This window comes from Scomber scombrus, chromosome 17 (genome assembly GCF_963691925.1).
Source record: "Scomber scombrus chromosome 17, fScoSco1.1, whole genome shotgun sequence".
NCBI lineage: Eukaryota > Metazoa > Chordata > Actinopteri > Scombriformes > Scombridae > Scomber > Scomber scombrus.
Genome location: NC_084986.1, coordinates 2,719,083 through 2,733,767, shown reverse-complemented (window position 1 = coordinate 2,733,767; position 14,685 = coordinate 2,719,083). Strand labels below are relative to the sequence as shown.

The window sequence follows — 14,685 nt, the reverse complement described above, 5'->3', positions numbered from 1 at the left end:
GTCTGTGCAAAATAAGAGAACAGCTTCAACTTAAGTTATGGAAAAAGAGCCAATATAGCACTGCCATATTTATTATGCTGCTTTGCAGTCATTGCAAATTAAAAATGTACTATCCTTAGGGAAAACTTGGAAATAGTTAAACCACAGACATAAGCCCCGTTTCTGGAGGCGGGACCTTTTATAGGAACGTCCTCTCACTCGGTCCTCTCAGCTGTTTGTCTCCAGCAGAGTAGGACCCAGATAGGACCCAGATAGGACCCAGACAGGACCCAAATAGGACCCAGATAGGACCCAGATAGGACCCAGACAGGACCCAGATAGGACCCAGACAGGACCCAGATAGGACCCTGATAGGACCCAAATAGGACCCAAATAGGACCCAGATAGGACCCAGATAGGACCCAGATAGGACCCAGACAGGACCCAGATAGGACCCAGATAGGACCCTGATAGGACCCAGATAGGACCCAGACAGGACCCAGATAGGACCCTGATAGGACCCTGATAGGACCCAAATAGGACCCAGATAGGACCCAGATAGGACCCAAATAGGACCCAGATAGGACCCAGACAGGACCCAAATAGGACCCAGACAGGACCCAAATAGGACCCAGATAGGACCCAGATAGGACCCAGACAGGACCCAGATAGGACCCTGATAGGACCCAAATAGGACCCAGATAGGACCCAGATAGGACCCAAATAGGACCCAGATAGGACCCAGATAGGACCCAGATAGGACCCAGACAGGACCCAGATAGGATCCAGATAGGACCCAGGTAGGACCCAGATAGGACCCAGATAGGACCCTGATAGGACCCTGATAGGACCCTGATAGGACCCAGATAGGACCCAGATAGGACCCAGATAGGACCCACCGGACTCTGACGGTGACGTCACAGAGGCGACTCGCCGAAAGCATAACAGAGAAAATGACAACGAGGAGGTAAACCTTCTGTTTGTGTGTTCGTGTTCATGGCGGTGGACGCTATGAACTTGTTAGCCACGGTTAGCCACGGTTAGCAACCCACGAGTCTAGCATGTTGTTGTTGTTATACGTCAACAAGCGCGTGCCGGTAAACGTCCCATGCTGCGTTCATGCAGGCTCGGAAATGCTGAAGACTACAGAACAAATATCGGTTAAAAAAAACCCTGATACCAATATTTCCCGATATTACATTTTTAAGTGAATATCGGCCGATAATATCAGAGGGCTGATAATATCAGACATCCCTATGTACATATTCTGTATCTATAAGATTATCGACCTATATATCAAGATAAACCCCAAACATCCAGTTTTCTATTATAAAGTTTCACCGACTAACCACCTGAATCATTCCTCACACACGATCTGTTACAATTAATCTGCAGCAAATAACAATATTAACACAAAGCCTAATAAACAGTAGCCTCATATAAACTTAAACATCTATAACAGGTAGATAATATAACTTGGACTATGTGACATCAACAGATTTGTACTTTTGTTTCAACCATAAATGAATCAAACCACTGCAGCACTTCTATTAAAGTATGTTCGTGTTTATGAGTCATTTTTTTGGGATAAATTAGCATCAACATAAGCTGCTGTAACTCTGTTAGTCCTTCACTGACTAATGGAGGATTATGACGTCTGCCCCAGGATACAACCTCAAACCTGTTTTATAGGATCAGGTTTTATTCTTAAATGAATTAAAAGCATTAAAACAAACAAAACATGTTAAAATCCTGTTGGGTATTTATTACTGAGTCTGTACAATGTGCTGAAAACAGTGCTGAGTAGAGCTGCAATGATTAATAGATGAGTCCAATCACAAAAAGAGAACCAACTATTTTGATAATCGATTAATCGTTAAGCTAAAATTCTGTTTTTGCTTCTTTAATGTGAATATTTCCTGGTGTCTTTAGTCCTTTATGACAATTAACTGAATATCTTAAGGTTGTCGACTCTTAATCAGGACAAAACAAGACTTTATATGTTGCATCTTTCAGTTTTCGGAGAGAGTAGTCGACATTTTTCACCATTTTTGGCATTTTATAGACCGAACAATTCATCAATTAATTGAGAAAATAGTCGACGGATGGATTGATAATGAAACTATTCATTGGTTGCCACTGTAAAGATAGAAGAACTAAAACTGGGCCATGTTTGAACCTATGTGCTGACCTCTGACCTGAAGTGTTTAAAAGGCAGAGTTGGGTTGATGAGATTCCTGGAGGGCAAAAATCAAGACATAAAAAGTCCAGATTTCCATAATTAGGTCAAGATCCTGGTCAGTGGTGGAAGTAAATCTTGAGGTACTTGTACTTCCGTGTGATGCTACTTTATATACTTCCACTCATCTACATTTCAACCTTTTTGTCTTTCGACGTCTTACAAAAAGCAGATGTCTATGAGTTGTTAACAGCTCCACCAAATAGTGATTTTTCCCTCTAAACTTCTCACATGGTTTCATTTCAATAAATGTTCAAATGATCAAATATTTCAGCAAAAATCCAAGATTAGAGAAAAAGTCAAAAAACTGAAAACTGTTTTTTCTTCTTTCCTCTCCCATTAATCATCTCACCACCCCTCACATTTATCTGCTGACCCTTTGGAGGGGCCCCACCCCTAGGTTGGGAACCACTGAACTAAACTAGCTAACTGTATATAAAGTAGTGTAAACTAGCTCCACCTCCAGCAGCTACAACAGTAACATGCTGCTCTAACACTGATGCTTCACTATTAATGATCTAATGATGTCATAATAATAATATATCAGTCAGAGGACCAAACCACTACTTTACTGTAATACTGCATACTACATCACTCATAATACTGCAGTACTTTTACTGTAATACTGCATACTACATCGCTCATAATACTGCAGTACTTTTACTGTAATACTGCATACTACATCACTCATAATACTGCAGTACTTTTACTGTAATACTGCATACTACATCGCTCGTAATACTGCAGTACTATTACTGTAATACTGCATACTACATCACTCATAATACTACAGTACTTTTACTCTAATACTGCATACTACATCGCTCGTAATACTGCAGTACTTTTACTGTAATACTGCATACTACATCACTCATAATACTGCAGTACTTTTACTGTAATACTGCATACTACATCGCTCATAATACTGCAGTACTTTTACTGTAATACTGCATACTACATCGCTCATAATACTGCAGTACTTTTACTGTAATACTACATACTACATCGCTCATAATACTGCAGTACTTTTACTGTAATACTGCATACTACATCGCTCATAATACTGCAGTACTTTTACTGTAATACTGCATACTACATCGCTCATAATACTGCAGTACTTTTACTGTAATACTACATACTACATCGCTCATAATACTGCAGTACTTTTACTGTAATACTGCATACTACATCGCTCATAATACTGCAGTACTTTTACTGTAATACTGCATACTACATCTCTCATAATGCTTATGTACTATTATTGCATCAAGCTCATAATGCTTATGTGCTTTTAACTGTTGTACTTTAACTACATCAGGATCACTTTACATGGCTGGTGGCTTTTTGTTAAAGCTATGATGATCCAGCCACTTGTCCCTCCAGGGTTTTGGGAGAAGAGGCCGCTTCTCCTGAAAACCTGCCCGCTGATGGAGGGGGGGAACGCCGCGTGATTGTCGCCTGTTTGTCCTTGTGGAGCTCTCTAATCCATCCTAATCTCTCTGCACATGGAGACATGACTACTCTCTGCTTTTTTTTTGTTTTTACACCTCGCCACCATTCATAAAAGACATGTTAGTAGGTGGAAACATTTGACCCTGTTTCCTCTTCTTTTTTAAAAACCCAAATCAGCACATCCAGATCATAACTTGTGTGTCATCTTTAATCATTTATGAGACTGTCACGCTTTTAGCCTCCACTGGTGTTGAAGCTTAACTTTAAACTTTCAGCTGACACTTGTGCAATCCCACCACTTAAAAAGGTATTCAATCTATAGCAACACCTTGTAAAAATATGCATTAAAATGTGCAAGTAGCCCATTGCATTAAGCTACCAGCTAGCTATAAGCATGAGGACAAAGATGAACCAAACCCTGTGTAAATTTCGGTCAATTTAAGGGTTTCATATCATAACTATGCAGCATATGCTTTCTTTTAAATAATAAAGGCTTGCAAGCATAAATAGGGATGTAATCCACAATTCGGCACACATTCAGCTCACTATAATTAATTTATTTTTGCATAAAACACAAATTATCACTTGCAGACATTGACAGTCAATAGCTGCCTCCGCCCACCAAATTTAAACATATTAGTCTATACATTAACTTATATATTATTTTAAGGAGATTAAGCATACTTGAAGTGCAGCTTTAAATGTTTTATATGCTGTTTTGTGTGGTAAAATAATTGCTATTTAATTATAACGTGCAAGTTTTGTCCAAATGTAAAATCTGGATTAAATTGAATGGAGACTGGTGACCGATCCCGTGCAATTAGCTAAGCTCGTGCTAGTCGGTTTTAAAATATACATATATAGTGAAACAAAGCTTACCTTGTGCAAACTGAACAGTGTGTATCTCGCTGTAGTGCTAGATGGATCATAGAGGCATCCGGTTGAATGTCGCTGCTTCCCCCGGTTATAGCGTGCTAGGCTCCGGGTGAAGGGTGATGCTCGCCCCGGTAGCAGAGAGAGGAGGAGGAGGAGGAGGAGGAGGTGGTGGTGGTGGTGGTGGTAGGTAGCCGCCGGGCCGCCTCTCCTCTCCCACAGTGGCCGGCTCTCCCCGCTCAGAGGACGGACGTGTTTATTGGCTGAAAGTAAAGACTGACAGGACGTTGCTTTCAAGGGTTTTCTTCTTAGACTTCGCCTTTTAAAGGACCAGTGTGGAGGATTTTTAGCGGCGACTAGCGGCGAGGCTGCAACATTGCAACCAAGTGAACATCCCTCCCCAGCCTAGTTAAGTTTTCTTTTAAACCTAGGATGGTAAAGTCATAACTCGCCCTACTCTGCCTCTGATTGGCTTACCTTGGGATTCTAAATCTAACTCTAACCAATCACAGTCCTCATTCTTAAACCTGACCAATCCGAACAACGAAGGGAACGAGTACCAGCCAATCAGAGGCTCATGACTTTGCCATCCTAGAAAAAAAACAGTTGACTTTCTTATATACAGTCTATGCTTTCCACTTCCCTATCAAGCATATATAGATCCTATATGCTTTCCTAGGATGGCAAAGTCATAAGCCATGACTGAAAGTACAGTACGCATCAGGAATGAGTGTCCCCACCTTTTATGCAGTGTTAAGGAAGTTAATGTACAGATTAATGGTTCGGTTAAATGAATCAAAAAATGAAGTTATGATGGTATTAGTCCAGCCTGCACAAAGTGACACAAAATACTGGAAGCATTGGAACGCATGTGTTGTTATTATATTGTCTTGTGTTTTATTTTATTTTGTTTTGTTTTTTGTTGATGTGGACCTGCGGAGGCGTCCATAAATAAAGTATTATTATTATTATTACGATAGCCAATCAGAGGTTAATGACTTTGCCATCCTAGGAAAAACATTTGACTTTCCATTCCCCTATCAAGCACATACATCCTATATGCTTTCCTAGGATGGCAAAGTCATGAGCCATGACTGAAAGTACAGTCCGCATTATAAATGAGTTCACCCCTTCTGAACATAATAATTCTAAAAAGATTATCATACAATTCAAAGAAAGATGACAAAATTGAACATATACTTAATAGCAACATAGACAGTTATGCAATCAATATCTGTAAAGTAAGAAAATTAGACAACTTTGCTTAAATATAAAGTTGCAAAGATGAGTGTCAATAACTTTCAGGAGGGTGTACTCATTTTTGCATCATGACCTTTTACCATTTTGACAAGAAAATCATCTTTTCCTGTCTAGTACTGACATATATCATTGATAACTGATAAAGGAAAACAACATCACATCATATTAGAAACCCAAATATTGTATGTCTTACATGTAAAGAGACATCACTGAATTAGTTATGTTTAAGGGAGGGTTTACTCATTATGATGCATACTGTAATTGGATCACTTCAAAAGACAAAAAGGTTGGAAACCACAATGTGTTGTGTTTTAAAAGCTTGTCATCCATTGTGTCAAGCTGTCAAATAAATAGTGAAGTAGGAAGTACAATATTTCCCTCGAAAAGTAGGAAGTAGCATCACATGAGAATACTACGGTGTGTGAATAAACAGACTTTACTTACAAAACTTAAAACTCTCATCTTTCATAATGCTGTATATTATGATTTATGTGCACTTGTGATGGTGCGCTATCTTGGCAGGTCTCATAATATAAACAACAAGTTATTCTCAAGACATTTCCTGGTTTTAACCTCGTGCTGTCAGTTACATGTTTGTTCCTCTTTTGTTCGGTTTCCTGCTTGAAGCTGTGGGTGAATTTCACCGTCACTCATCAACTCGTCAGCCTCAGATTATTTTTCTTCATCTAAAGGTAACGTAACCGACAGTTTTCATCATGTTTGTGTCAGCCGCTGTTAAAATGACCTGACAACAGTAGAGATGGAAGTTAAAGTGATCAGTTATGTTGATTTATTAAATGTATTCTGTGTTTCCGGTGTTCTAAAAAAAAAAAGGCCTGAATCCTATCAACTGAATTTCATGCTTTAAAATGTCTTAAACACAACTTTTTTACATTTCTTATAATTTTGAGCTATTAAATGATGAAGTTAACGTTTGTTTTATAAAGTTACTCTAACTTCAGTCTGTGTTTTTTTGAAAAATGTGTACAATGCGGAAATAAAACTAAAATACGGAACTAACAGGCGTCTGATCAGCGCAGCAAGTAGAGCAATACATCCCCATTATTCATGTAGGAGGAGGGGGGCTGGGTTAAAGTCTCATTTCCACTAAAATGGTTCCTTTTAAGGAGCAAAACTCACATTCTGAGTTGTGCATTAAAATAGTCATTAGTGCAGCAGTTGTGCAGCAGAAAGGCTTTAGCTCCATCACACTGTGAGACACACATAATAACACTTACTGGATAAATTCACTGTTGTATTTAATCTCTTCAAACATCAGGAAGCAGGATAATAGATGATAATCATAAAGATATCAAATCATGTCTGTTATCAAAAAACATGATGTTTCCAGTGAAATCTGTCAGATTGTTTAATGTCCTCACAGAGAGTCTTGGCAGCTTCCTCATGTGTGTTTGGAGCTGAACTCTGCTGCAAGCTTCACTGCTTTAATCATTATCATTATCATCTTGATGCTTTTGGACTTTGACTGTGAAGTTTAGATAGTGTGACAGCGTCCTCAGATTGATGATGAAGGAGAATCAGCTGCAGCTTCTCTCTGTGTTTCCTCTACAGGTGAAGGTAGAACCACTCTGTGACCACATGTGGATCTGAATTCACCTGGTGAGTATTTTCTTCTTTCTGACACACAGCTGGATGAAAATATATATGTCAGAAGTGAACTATAACTTGCTGCATATGAGTGCTGTAGTGTACAAAAATGCAACTGTATGAAAAGGAATATAGTTAATATAGTTTCTTAAACATTTATCCACAGTGGAAATCTTAAAATAATGACTAACTGTGGCACCATCTGGTGGTAGTATAAAGAATGACAGTGTGATAGACAGTAGTGTGTCTGTGTGATGTGCAGCTGGTTGTAATGAATGTTGTTGTGTCTGTGTGAAGGTGTTTCTCTGCTATGGATCAGAGTGAGGACAGAGAGGAGGGAGTCCCTCCCTCTAAAAGCTCTCTGTGTGGGGAACATGACATCCAGACCAAAGCTCAGAGGTGAGATGAAGATCTCTAACTGTCCATCACTGTTCTTCACTCACATCACTCCACCTTCATTATTCACACTCAAACATCTGTGTGTTGTGTTGAAGAACAAAGAAGCAGTACAGACCAGACTCTGCTGGATCCACCCGGCCGTCTGTCAAGAATCTGCGGTTGAAGTTTGAATCTATGAAGTTCAGCGATGGACATAAATCTGCTGATCAGAGGTAAGACTGTAAAGTCTTTGTTTCTTTCAGTTTCCATCACACCTAAGAAAATGCTGAAGTCTTTGTCATTAACTCATTAACCACTTCTCATTCTTTCTCTGTAGACTTATAAACATAAACTACAGCACCACATAATCAGATCTCAGTATGTTTTAAGGTCAATAAGATAGTTCTGACTGCAGGTTTCTTCACTCTTCAGATTTCTTCTCAGTCACTGTGATCCCACATTTCAGGGGTTAATTTAATGAACCCAGTGTTATTAGTTCTGAAAGAAATTAGACAAAACTCAGAAAATAAAACCAAACCTGTAACAAACTAGAGTTATCTTTGATGTACGAACAACAGTGCATCACAGGGGTCAACTAGTAAAAGAAGAATATTGACAGGGGAATCCTCACAAACAGATAAACAGATGAACTGTTCCTGTTTTAATGGAGACATTAAGCCTCTGTCCCAACTTTATCTGCTATATCCCAAACTGCATTTTAACAAAGCTGAACTCATCATATATGTAGTCCATGTTTCCGTTGTAGAGTAGGAAATTTCATTGTGTCTCATTATACTATCCCAGCAATAATCAAAATATGATGTTAGCATTATCAACAAGAATATTGAACTATTCTGTTAATGTTTCTGAATACAGTGAACACATTCTGATATCATTAATATGTATTGCTTTCTAAAATGATCCAGCTGACATCCTGGTCTGAACCAGACGTCTGTTATAAGTTTTAAAAATGTGTCACTTTTAATATCCTACTGATAATAACCAAACACACAACAAATACATGAAGTATCTGAATTAATAAAAGACTAAATCATTTGATGTTGTGATGTTTACAACAGAAACACACTAAGTAAAAACTGAAGTGAAACAATATGTTATTAGTATAAACTAGAAGAATTTGATAAGTTTAATTCTTAAATTAGGAAGGTAGTTGTGGAAGACAGACAGATTGGGTCTCAGGTGGGGACAGTAGTGATAGGTCAGGACAGGCAGGATCAGGTACCTTTCTTACCATTTACTATGACTATTCCCAGGGCTTGAAAGATAACATAGTCCTGGAGAAGCTGCAGGCAGGCATCAATGAGGCTCACAGCAGCAGGATGAGCTCAAGCTCACTAACACAAAACTACACAACTAACACAACAAAACATGTGCTGTGTGTTAAACCTACTACTTGCTTAAAGTTATGCCACATTCGTTTTCATGGCAACAATAATAATCACACAGAGTGAAGCTTTTTTTTTTAACTGTCCTGACTTATGGTTACAAATTTAAAACAAAGTCCACTGTTGGGTTAATGCCTCCATTCACCCCTCCTCCTCTAAATGAAGACATCTGTCCACATACAGTACATATACAGAGATGCATCTGGGTATAATGTGCTGCTCTGTGTAATTATGTCATGTTTTATTTGTGACCTGCCAAGGGACTACAGATGAGGTGTCTGAGCTAGTTAGCCACGCTAACGATGTCAGTTTGTTGTAACTGTGTGGATCAGTTTCTTACTGCAGGTTTATGTAGAAATAGCTGATGTGTCGTCGCTGTCGTCCAACAAAACACACAATCTTTAGGATCAACACTGTAGTTACACTTGTTTTATCACTTCTGTTTCCATCAGGATCCATCAGCAGAGACCAGATTCTCCTGAACCCAGCTGTGTGTCCATGAAGAGTGACTGGTCTAGAGGTGGACTTATTGACTTCAAACATGGACATCAGTCTGCTGATCAGAGGTCAGACTGTAAAATGTTTGTCTCTTATTATCCAACTCTCATAAGAAGTTTGATTGATGACATTGAATTCTTGACGCCAGTGACACATAACTGTGGTAAACTCTAAACAGCTTTACTAACTTTGTTAATCTTAGTTAATTCCAGAACTTTCTGTTGTATCCCATGGTCTTCCTCAGTGAATGAGACTTACTCAGGTATCATCAAGTCAGATATGAATATCCTCTTTGATCTTTCTCTGGCTGTCCACTGACTCCAGGTCAGTGACCTTTGACCTCTGCCCAGTGGATACTGTAACTGGCTTTGATCTGGTGTTCAAAGACTAGAACTACTATTAATTGACTGGACTAAAATGATCCAGCTGACGTCCTGGTCTGAACCAGACTTCTGCTATATGTTTTAAAAACTTGTCACTTTTAAGTTCCTCCTGATAATACCCAAACACACAACAAATACATAAAGACTAAATCATGTGATGTTGTGATGTTCACAACAGAAACACACTAAGTAAAAACTGAAGTGAAACAATATATTATTAGTATAAACTAGAAGAATTTGATAAGTTAAATTCTTAAATTAGGAAGGTAGCTGTGGAAGACAGACAGATTGGGTCTCAGGTGGGGACAGTAGTGATAGGTCAGGACAGGCAGGATCAGGTACCTTTCTTACCATTTACTATGACTATTCCCAGGGCTTGAAAGATAACATAGTGCAGGATAAGCTGCAGGCAGGCATCAATGAGGCTCACAGCAGCAGGATGAGCTCAAGCTCACTAACACAAAACTACACAACTAACACAACAAATCCTCCACATTCAGTTAAACCAGTGCTTTGATTATGTGACTCCTGTTTTCTAATGTGGTGCCTCTATCACCAGTAATCAGCAGGATGACATCTTTGTGTTAAACATCACTGTTCATCAGTAATGATGTTTTATGATGTGAGTGCTGTGCTTAAGGTCTGGTTAGGTTTATAAAGATGATGGTTTGGGTTAAAATGATCACTTTGTTAAGGTTAGAGAAACATGTGCTGTGCGTTAAACCTACTACTTGCTTAAAGTTATGCCACATTCGTTGTCATGGCAACAATAATAATCACACAGAATTAAGCTTTTTTTTTTAAACTGTCCTGACTTATAGTTACAAATAGAACAAAAAGTCCACTGTTGGGTTAATGCCTCCATTGACCCCTCCTCCTCTAAATGAAGACATCTGTCCACATACAGTACATATACAGAGATGCATCTGGGTGTAATGTGCTGCTTTGTGTAATTATGTCATGTTTTATTTGTGACCTGCCAAGGGACTGCAGATGTGGTGTCTGAGCTAGTTATCCATGGTAACGATGTCAGTTTGTTGTAGCTGTGTGGATCAGTTTCTTACTGCAGGTTTATGTAGAAACACCTGATGTGTTGTAGCTGTCATCCAACAAAACACACAAACTTCAGGATCAACACTGTAGTTACACATGTTTTATCACTTCTCTGTTTCCATTAGGATCCATCAGCAGAGACCAGATTCTCCTGAACCCAGCTGTGTGTCCATGAAGAGTGACTGGTCTATGGATGGACTTATTGACTTCAAACATGGACATCAGTCTGCTGATCAGAGGTCAGGCTGTAAACTGTTTGTCTCTTATTATCCAACTCTCATAAGAACAAGTTGAATTGACTGCTACTATTTTTACACACAATGTCCTCATGAATACAAACAACCACACTCCTACAAACACTTTACTAAAAACCACAAACTCTATCTGTACAACAGTATTTTTTAACAAATGTACAAAGTCTTTACAGAGACAAATGATCAGAGGTCAGACAGAACAGCAGAGTGTTTTACCTGGATCCACTGTGATAGAACACAACACCTTTAACACTGAGTGTCATTATTTATTCTGAGACTTCATCTTTTCTTCACAGAGTTCATCAGCAGAACCCAGAGGTTCTCAGTGGTCCGTCTGTCCAGCTGCATCAAACACACCTGGACTCCATATTTATGGTGTGTAAATGTAAATCACAGCTACTACTGCTAACTACAACAGCCACAGACTAAATACTAAACTACCATTCGGGTCCTAACAGTCTCCATGCTGATCTCTGTAGACCAGCAGCTGTTCAGTCTGTCACTGATGATCTTATGTTGACTTCTACCAATTAAATTTACATTTTATTCTGTTCCAGCTGCTGGAGAAGAACATCAGCAGGTTTGTGACGAAAGAGCTGAAGAAGATGCAGAAGGGTCTGAGTCCAGATTACCCAGAATGCTTAGAGTGTCAGAGTGAGGATGATGAGGAGTTGGATGGTGAGGAGGAAGAACAGAGGAGGAGCAGCAGAGAGGCATTTCTGAAGATCACACTGCACTTCCTGAGGAGAATGAAGCAGGAGGAGCTGGCTGACCGTCTGCAGAGCAGTAAGAGGATTTTAACAGATTTAACATGATGGAGAGGAAATGGAGGCAAGATGAGAGAGATGTATATTTCAAACTCTGCTGTTAATATGATGCACACATCTGCATTAGATCTATGAATTATTCTGAGCTGAAAACAGTCAGAAACTGTTTGTCCACAACTGAAGAGCTTAATAGATTTCAAAGTGGATGAAAATATAAACATCTGCAGGTTAATGTTTACATTTGACCAATTTACTGTAAAATCATCTGATTGATTTAATTTGTTGTTTGTTCATTCAGAAACTCGTGCTGCACAGTGTCGATATAAACTCAAGTCTAACCTGCAGAAGAAGTTCCAGTGTGTGTTTGAGGGGATCGCTAAAGCAGGAAACCCAACCCTTCTAAATCAGATCTACACACCGCTCTACATCACAGAGGGGGGGACTGCAGAGGTCAATGATGAACACGAGGTCAGACAGATTGAAACAGCATCCAGGAAACCAGATAGACCAGAAACAACAATCAGGCATGAAGACTTCTTTAAAGCCTCACCTCAAAGAGATGAACCAATCAGAACAGTGATGACAAAGGGAGTGGCTGGCATTGGGAAAACAGTCTTAACACAGAAGTTCACTCTGGACTGGGCTGAAGACAAAGCCAACCAGGACATACACTTCACATTTCCATTCACTTTCAGAGAGCTGAATGTGGTGAAAGAGAAAAAGTACAGCTTGGTGGAACTTGTTCATCACTTCTTTCCTGAAACCAAAGAAGCAGGAATCTGCAGGTTTGAAGAGTTCCAGGTTGTGTTCATCTTTGACGGTCTGGATGAGTGTCGACTTCCTCTGGACTTCCTTAACAATGTGATCCTGACTGATGTTACAGAGTCCACCTCAGTGGATGTGCTGCTGACAAACCTCATCAGGGGGAAACTGCTTCCCTCTGCTCGCCTCTGGATAACCACACGACCTGCAGCATCCAATCAGATCCCTCCTGAGTGTATCGGCATGGTGACAGAGGTCAGAGGTTTCACTGACCCACAGAAGGATGAGTACTTCAGGAAGAGATTCAGAGCTAAGGAGCAGGCCAGCACTATCATCTCCCACATCAAGACCTCACGAAGCCTCCACATCATGTGCCACATCCCAGTCTTCTGCTGGATCACTGCTACAGTTCTGGAAGATGTGTTGAAAAGCAGAGAGGGAGGAGAGCTGCCCAAGACCCTGACTGAGATGTACATTCACTCCCTGGTGGTTCAGTGCAAACTGAAGAACGTCAAGTATGATGGAGGAGCTGAGACAGATCCAAACTGGAATAAGAAGAACAGGAAGATGATTGAGTCTCTGGGAAAACTGGCTTTTGAGCAGTTGCAGAAAGGCAACCTGATCTTCTATGAATCAGACCTGACAGAGTGTGGCATCGATATCAGAGCAGCCTCAGTGTACTCAGGAGTGTTCACACAGGTCTTTAAAGAGGAGAGAGGTCTGTACCAGGACAATGTGTTCTGCTTCGTCCATCTGAGTGTTCAGGAGTTTCTGGCTGCTCTTCATGTCCATCTGACATTCATCAAGTCTGGAGTCAATCTGCTGGCAGGAGAACAAACAACATCGTGGTCTGATGTGTTCAGAGGCAAATCAAAACGTTTCTACCAGAGTGCTGTGGACGAGGCCTTAAAGAGTCAAAATGGACACCTGGACTTGTTCCTCCGCTTCCTCCTGGGTCTTTCACTGCAGACCAATCAGACTCTCCTACGAGGTCTGCTGACACAGACAGGAAGTAGCTCACAGACCAATCAGAAAAAAATTGAATACATCAAGAAGAAGATCAGTGAGAATCTGTCTGCAGAGAGAAGCATCAATCTGTTCCACTGTCTGAATGAACTGAATGATCGTTCTCTAGTGGAGGAGATCCAACAGTATCTGAGATCAGGAAGTCTCTCCACAGATGAACTGTCTCCTGCTCAGTGGTCAGCTCTGGTCTTCATCTTACTGTCATCAGAAAAAGATCTGGACGTGTTTGACCTGAAAAAATACTCTGCTAGAGAGGAGGCTCTTCTGAGGCTGCTGCCAGTGGTCAAAGCTTCAAATAAAGCTCTGTAAGTAAATGAATAAGTGGATATATTAACAATTTAAAATGTTTAATTCTAAATCAATTCTAAATATGATCTAATCTAATCTTTTTTTCAGGCTGAGTGGCTGTAACCTCTCAGAGAGAAGCTGTGCAGCCCTGTCTTCTGCTCTCAGCTCCCAGTCCTCTAGTCTGAGAGAGCTGGACCTGAGTGACAACAACCTGGAGAATTCAGGGGTGAAGCAGTTGTCTGCTGGACTGAAGAGTCCACACTGTACACTGGAAACTCTCAGGTCCGGATACATCATCTATAATTTTATTGTAATGAACAATGACAATAAAGCTGATTCTGACTTTGTATACAGTTGATACAGTTGACAGTTGCTGTTTTACATTCAGATTATTTTCAATTATTCTGCACATCTGTAGGATTCTGGTACTTATATGATTAAAAACATTGTGTTATCAAC

The 14,685-nt window shown here is 40.0% G+C and overlaps 3 protein-coding genes across 4 annotated transcripts in view; 2 read left to right on the top strand and 1 right to left on the bottom strand.

Moving 5' to 3' along the window:
* dnajc5ga (DnaJ (Hsp40) homolog, subfamily C, member 5 gamma a) overlaps positions 1-4,671 on the bottom strand; it is a 28,121-nt gene extending 23,450 nt beyond the window's left edge. For both annotated transcript variants that reach the window (XM_062436879.1, XM_062436880.1), the window contains exon 1: positions 4,550-4,671. The gene's annotated coding sequence lies outside the window, so the exon portion shown is untranslated. The remainder of the gene's footprint in view (positions 1-4,549) is intronic.
* LOC133998012 (NLR family CARD domain-containing protein 3-like) lies at positions 4,591-14,667 on the top strand. Its single transcript, XM_062437750.1, has 9 exons — positions 4,591-4,655; positions 7,906-8,022; positions 9,648-9,761; positions 11,255-11,368; positions 11,680-11,758; positions 11,941-12,169; positions 12,449-13,801; positions 14,358-14,480; positions 14,645-14,667. Exons 1-9 carry the CDS (start codon positions 4,591-4,593, stop codon positions 14,665-14,667), a joined length of 2,217 nt encoding a protein of 738 aa, XP_062293734.1.
* LOC133998011 (uncharacterized) overlaps positions 14,108-14,685 on the top strand; it is a 63,487-nt gene continuing 62,909 nt past the window's right edge. The window contains exons 1-2 of the mRNA XM_062437749.1: positions 14,108-14,243; positions 14,335-14,508. The gene's annotated coding sequence lies outside the window, so the exon portion shown is untranslated. The remainder of the gene's footprint in view (positions 14,244-14,334; positions 14,509-14,685) is intronic.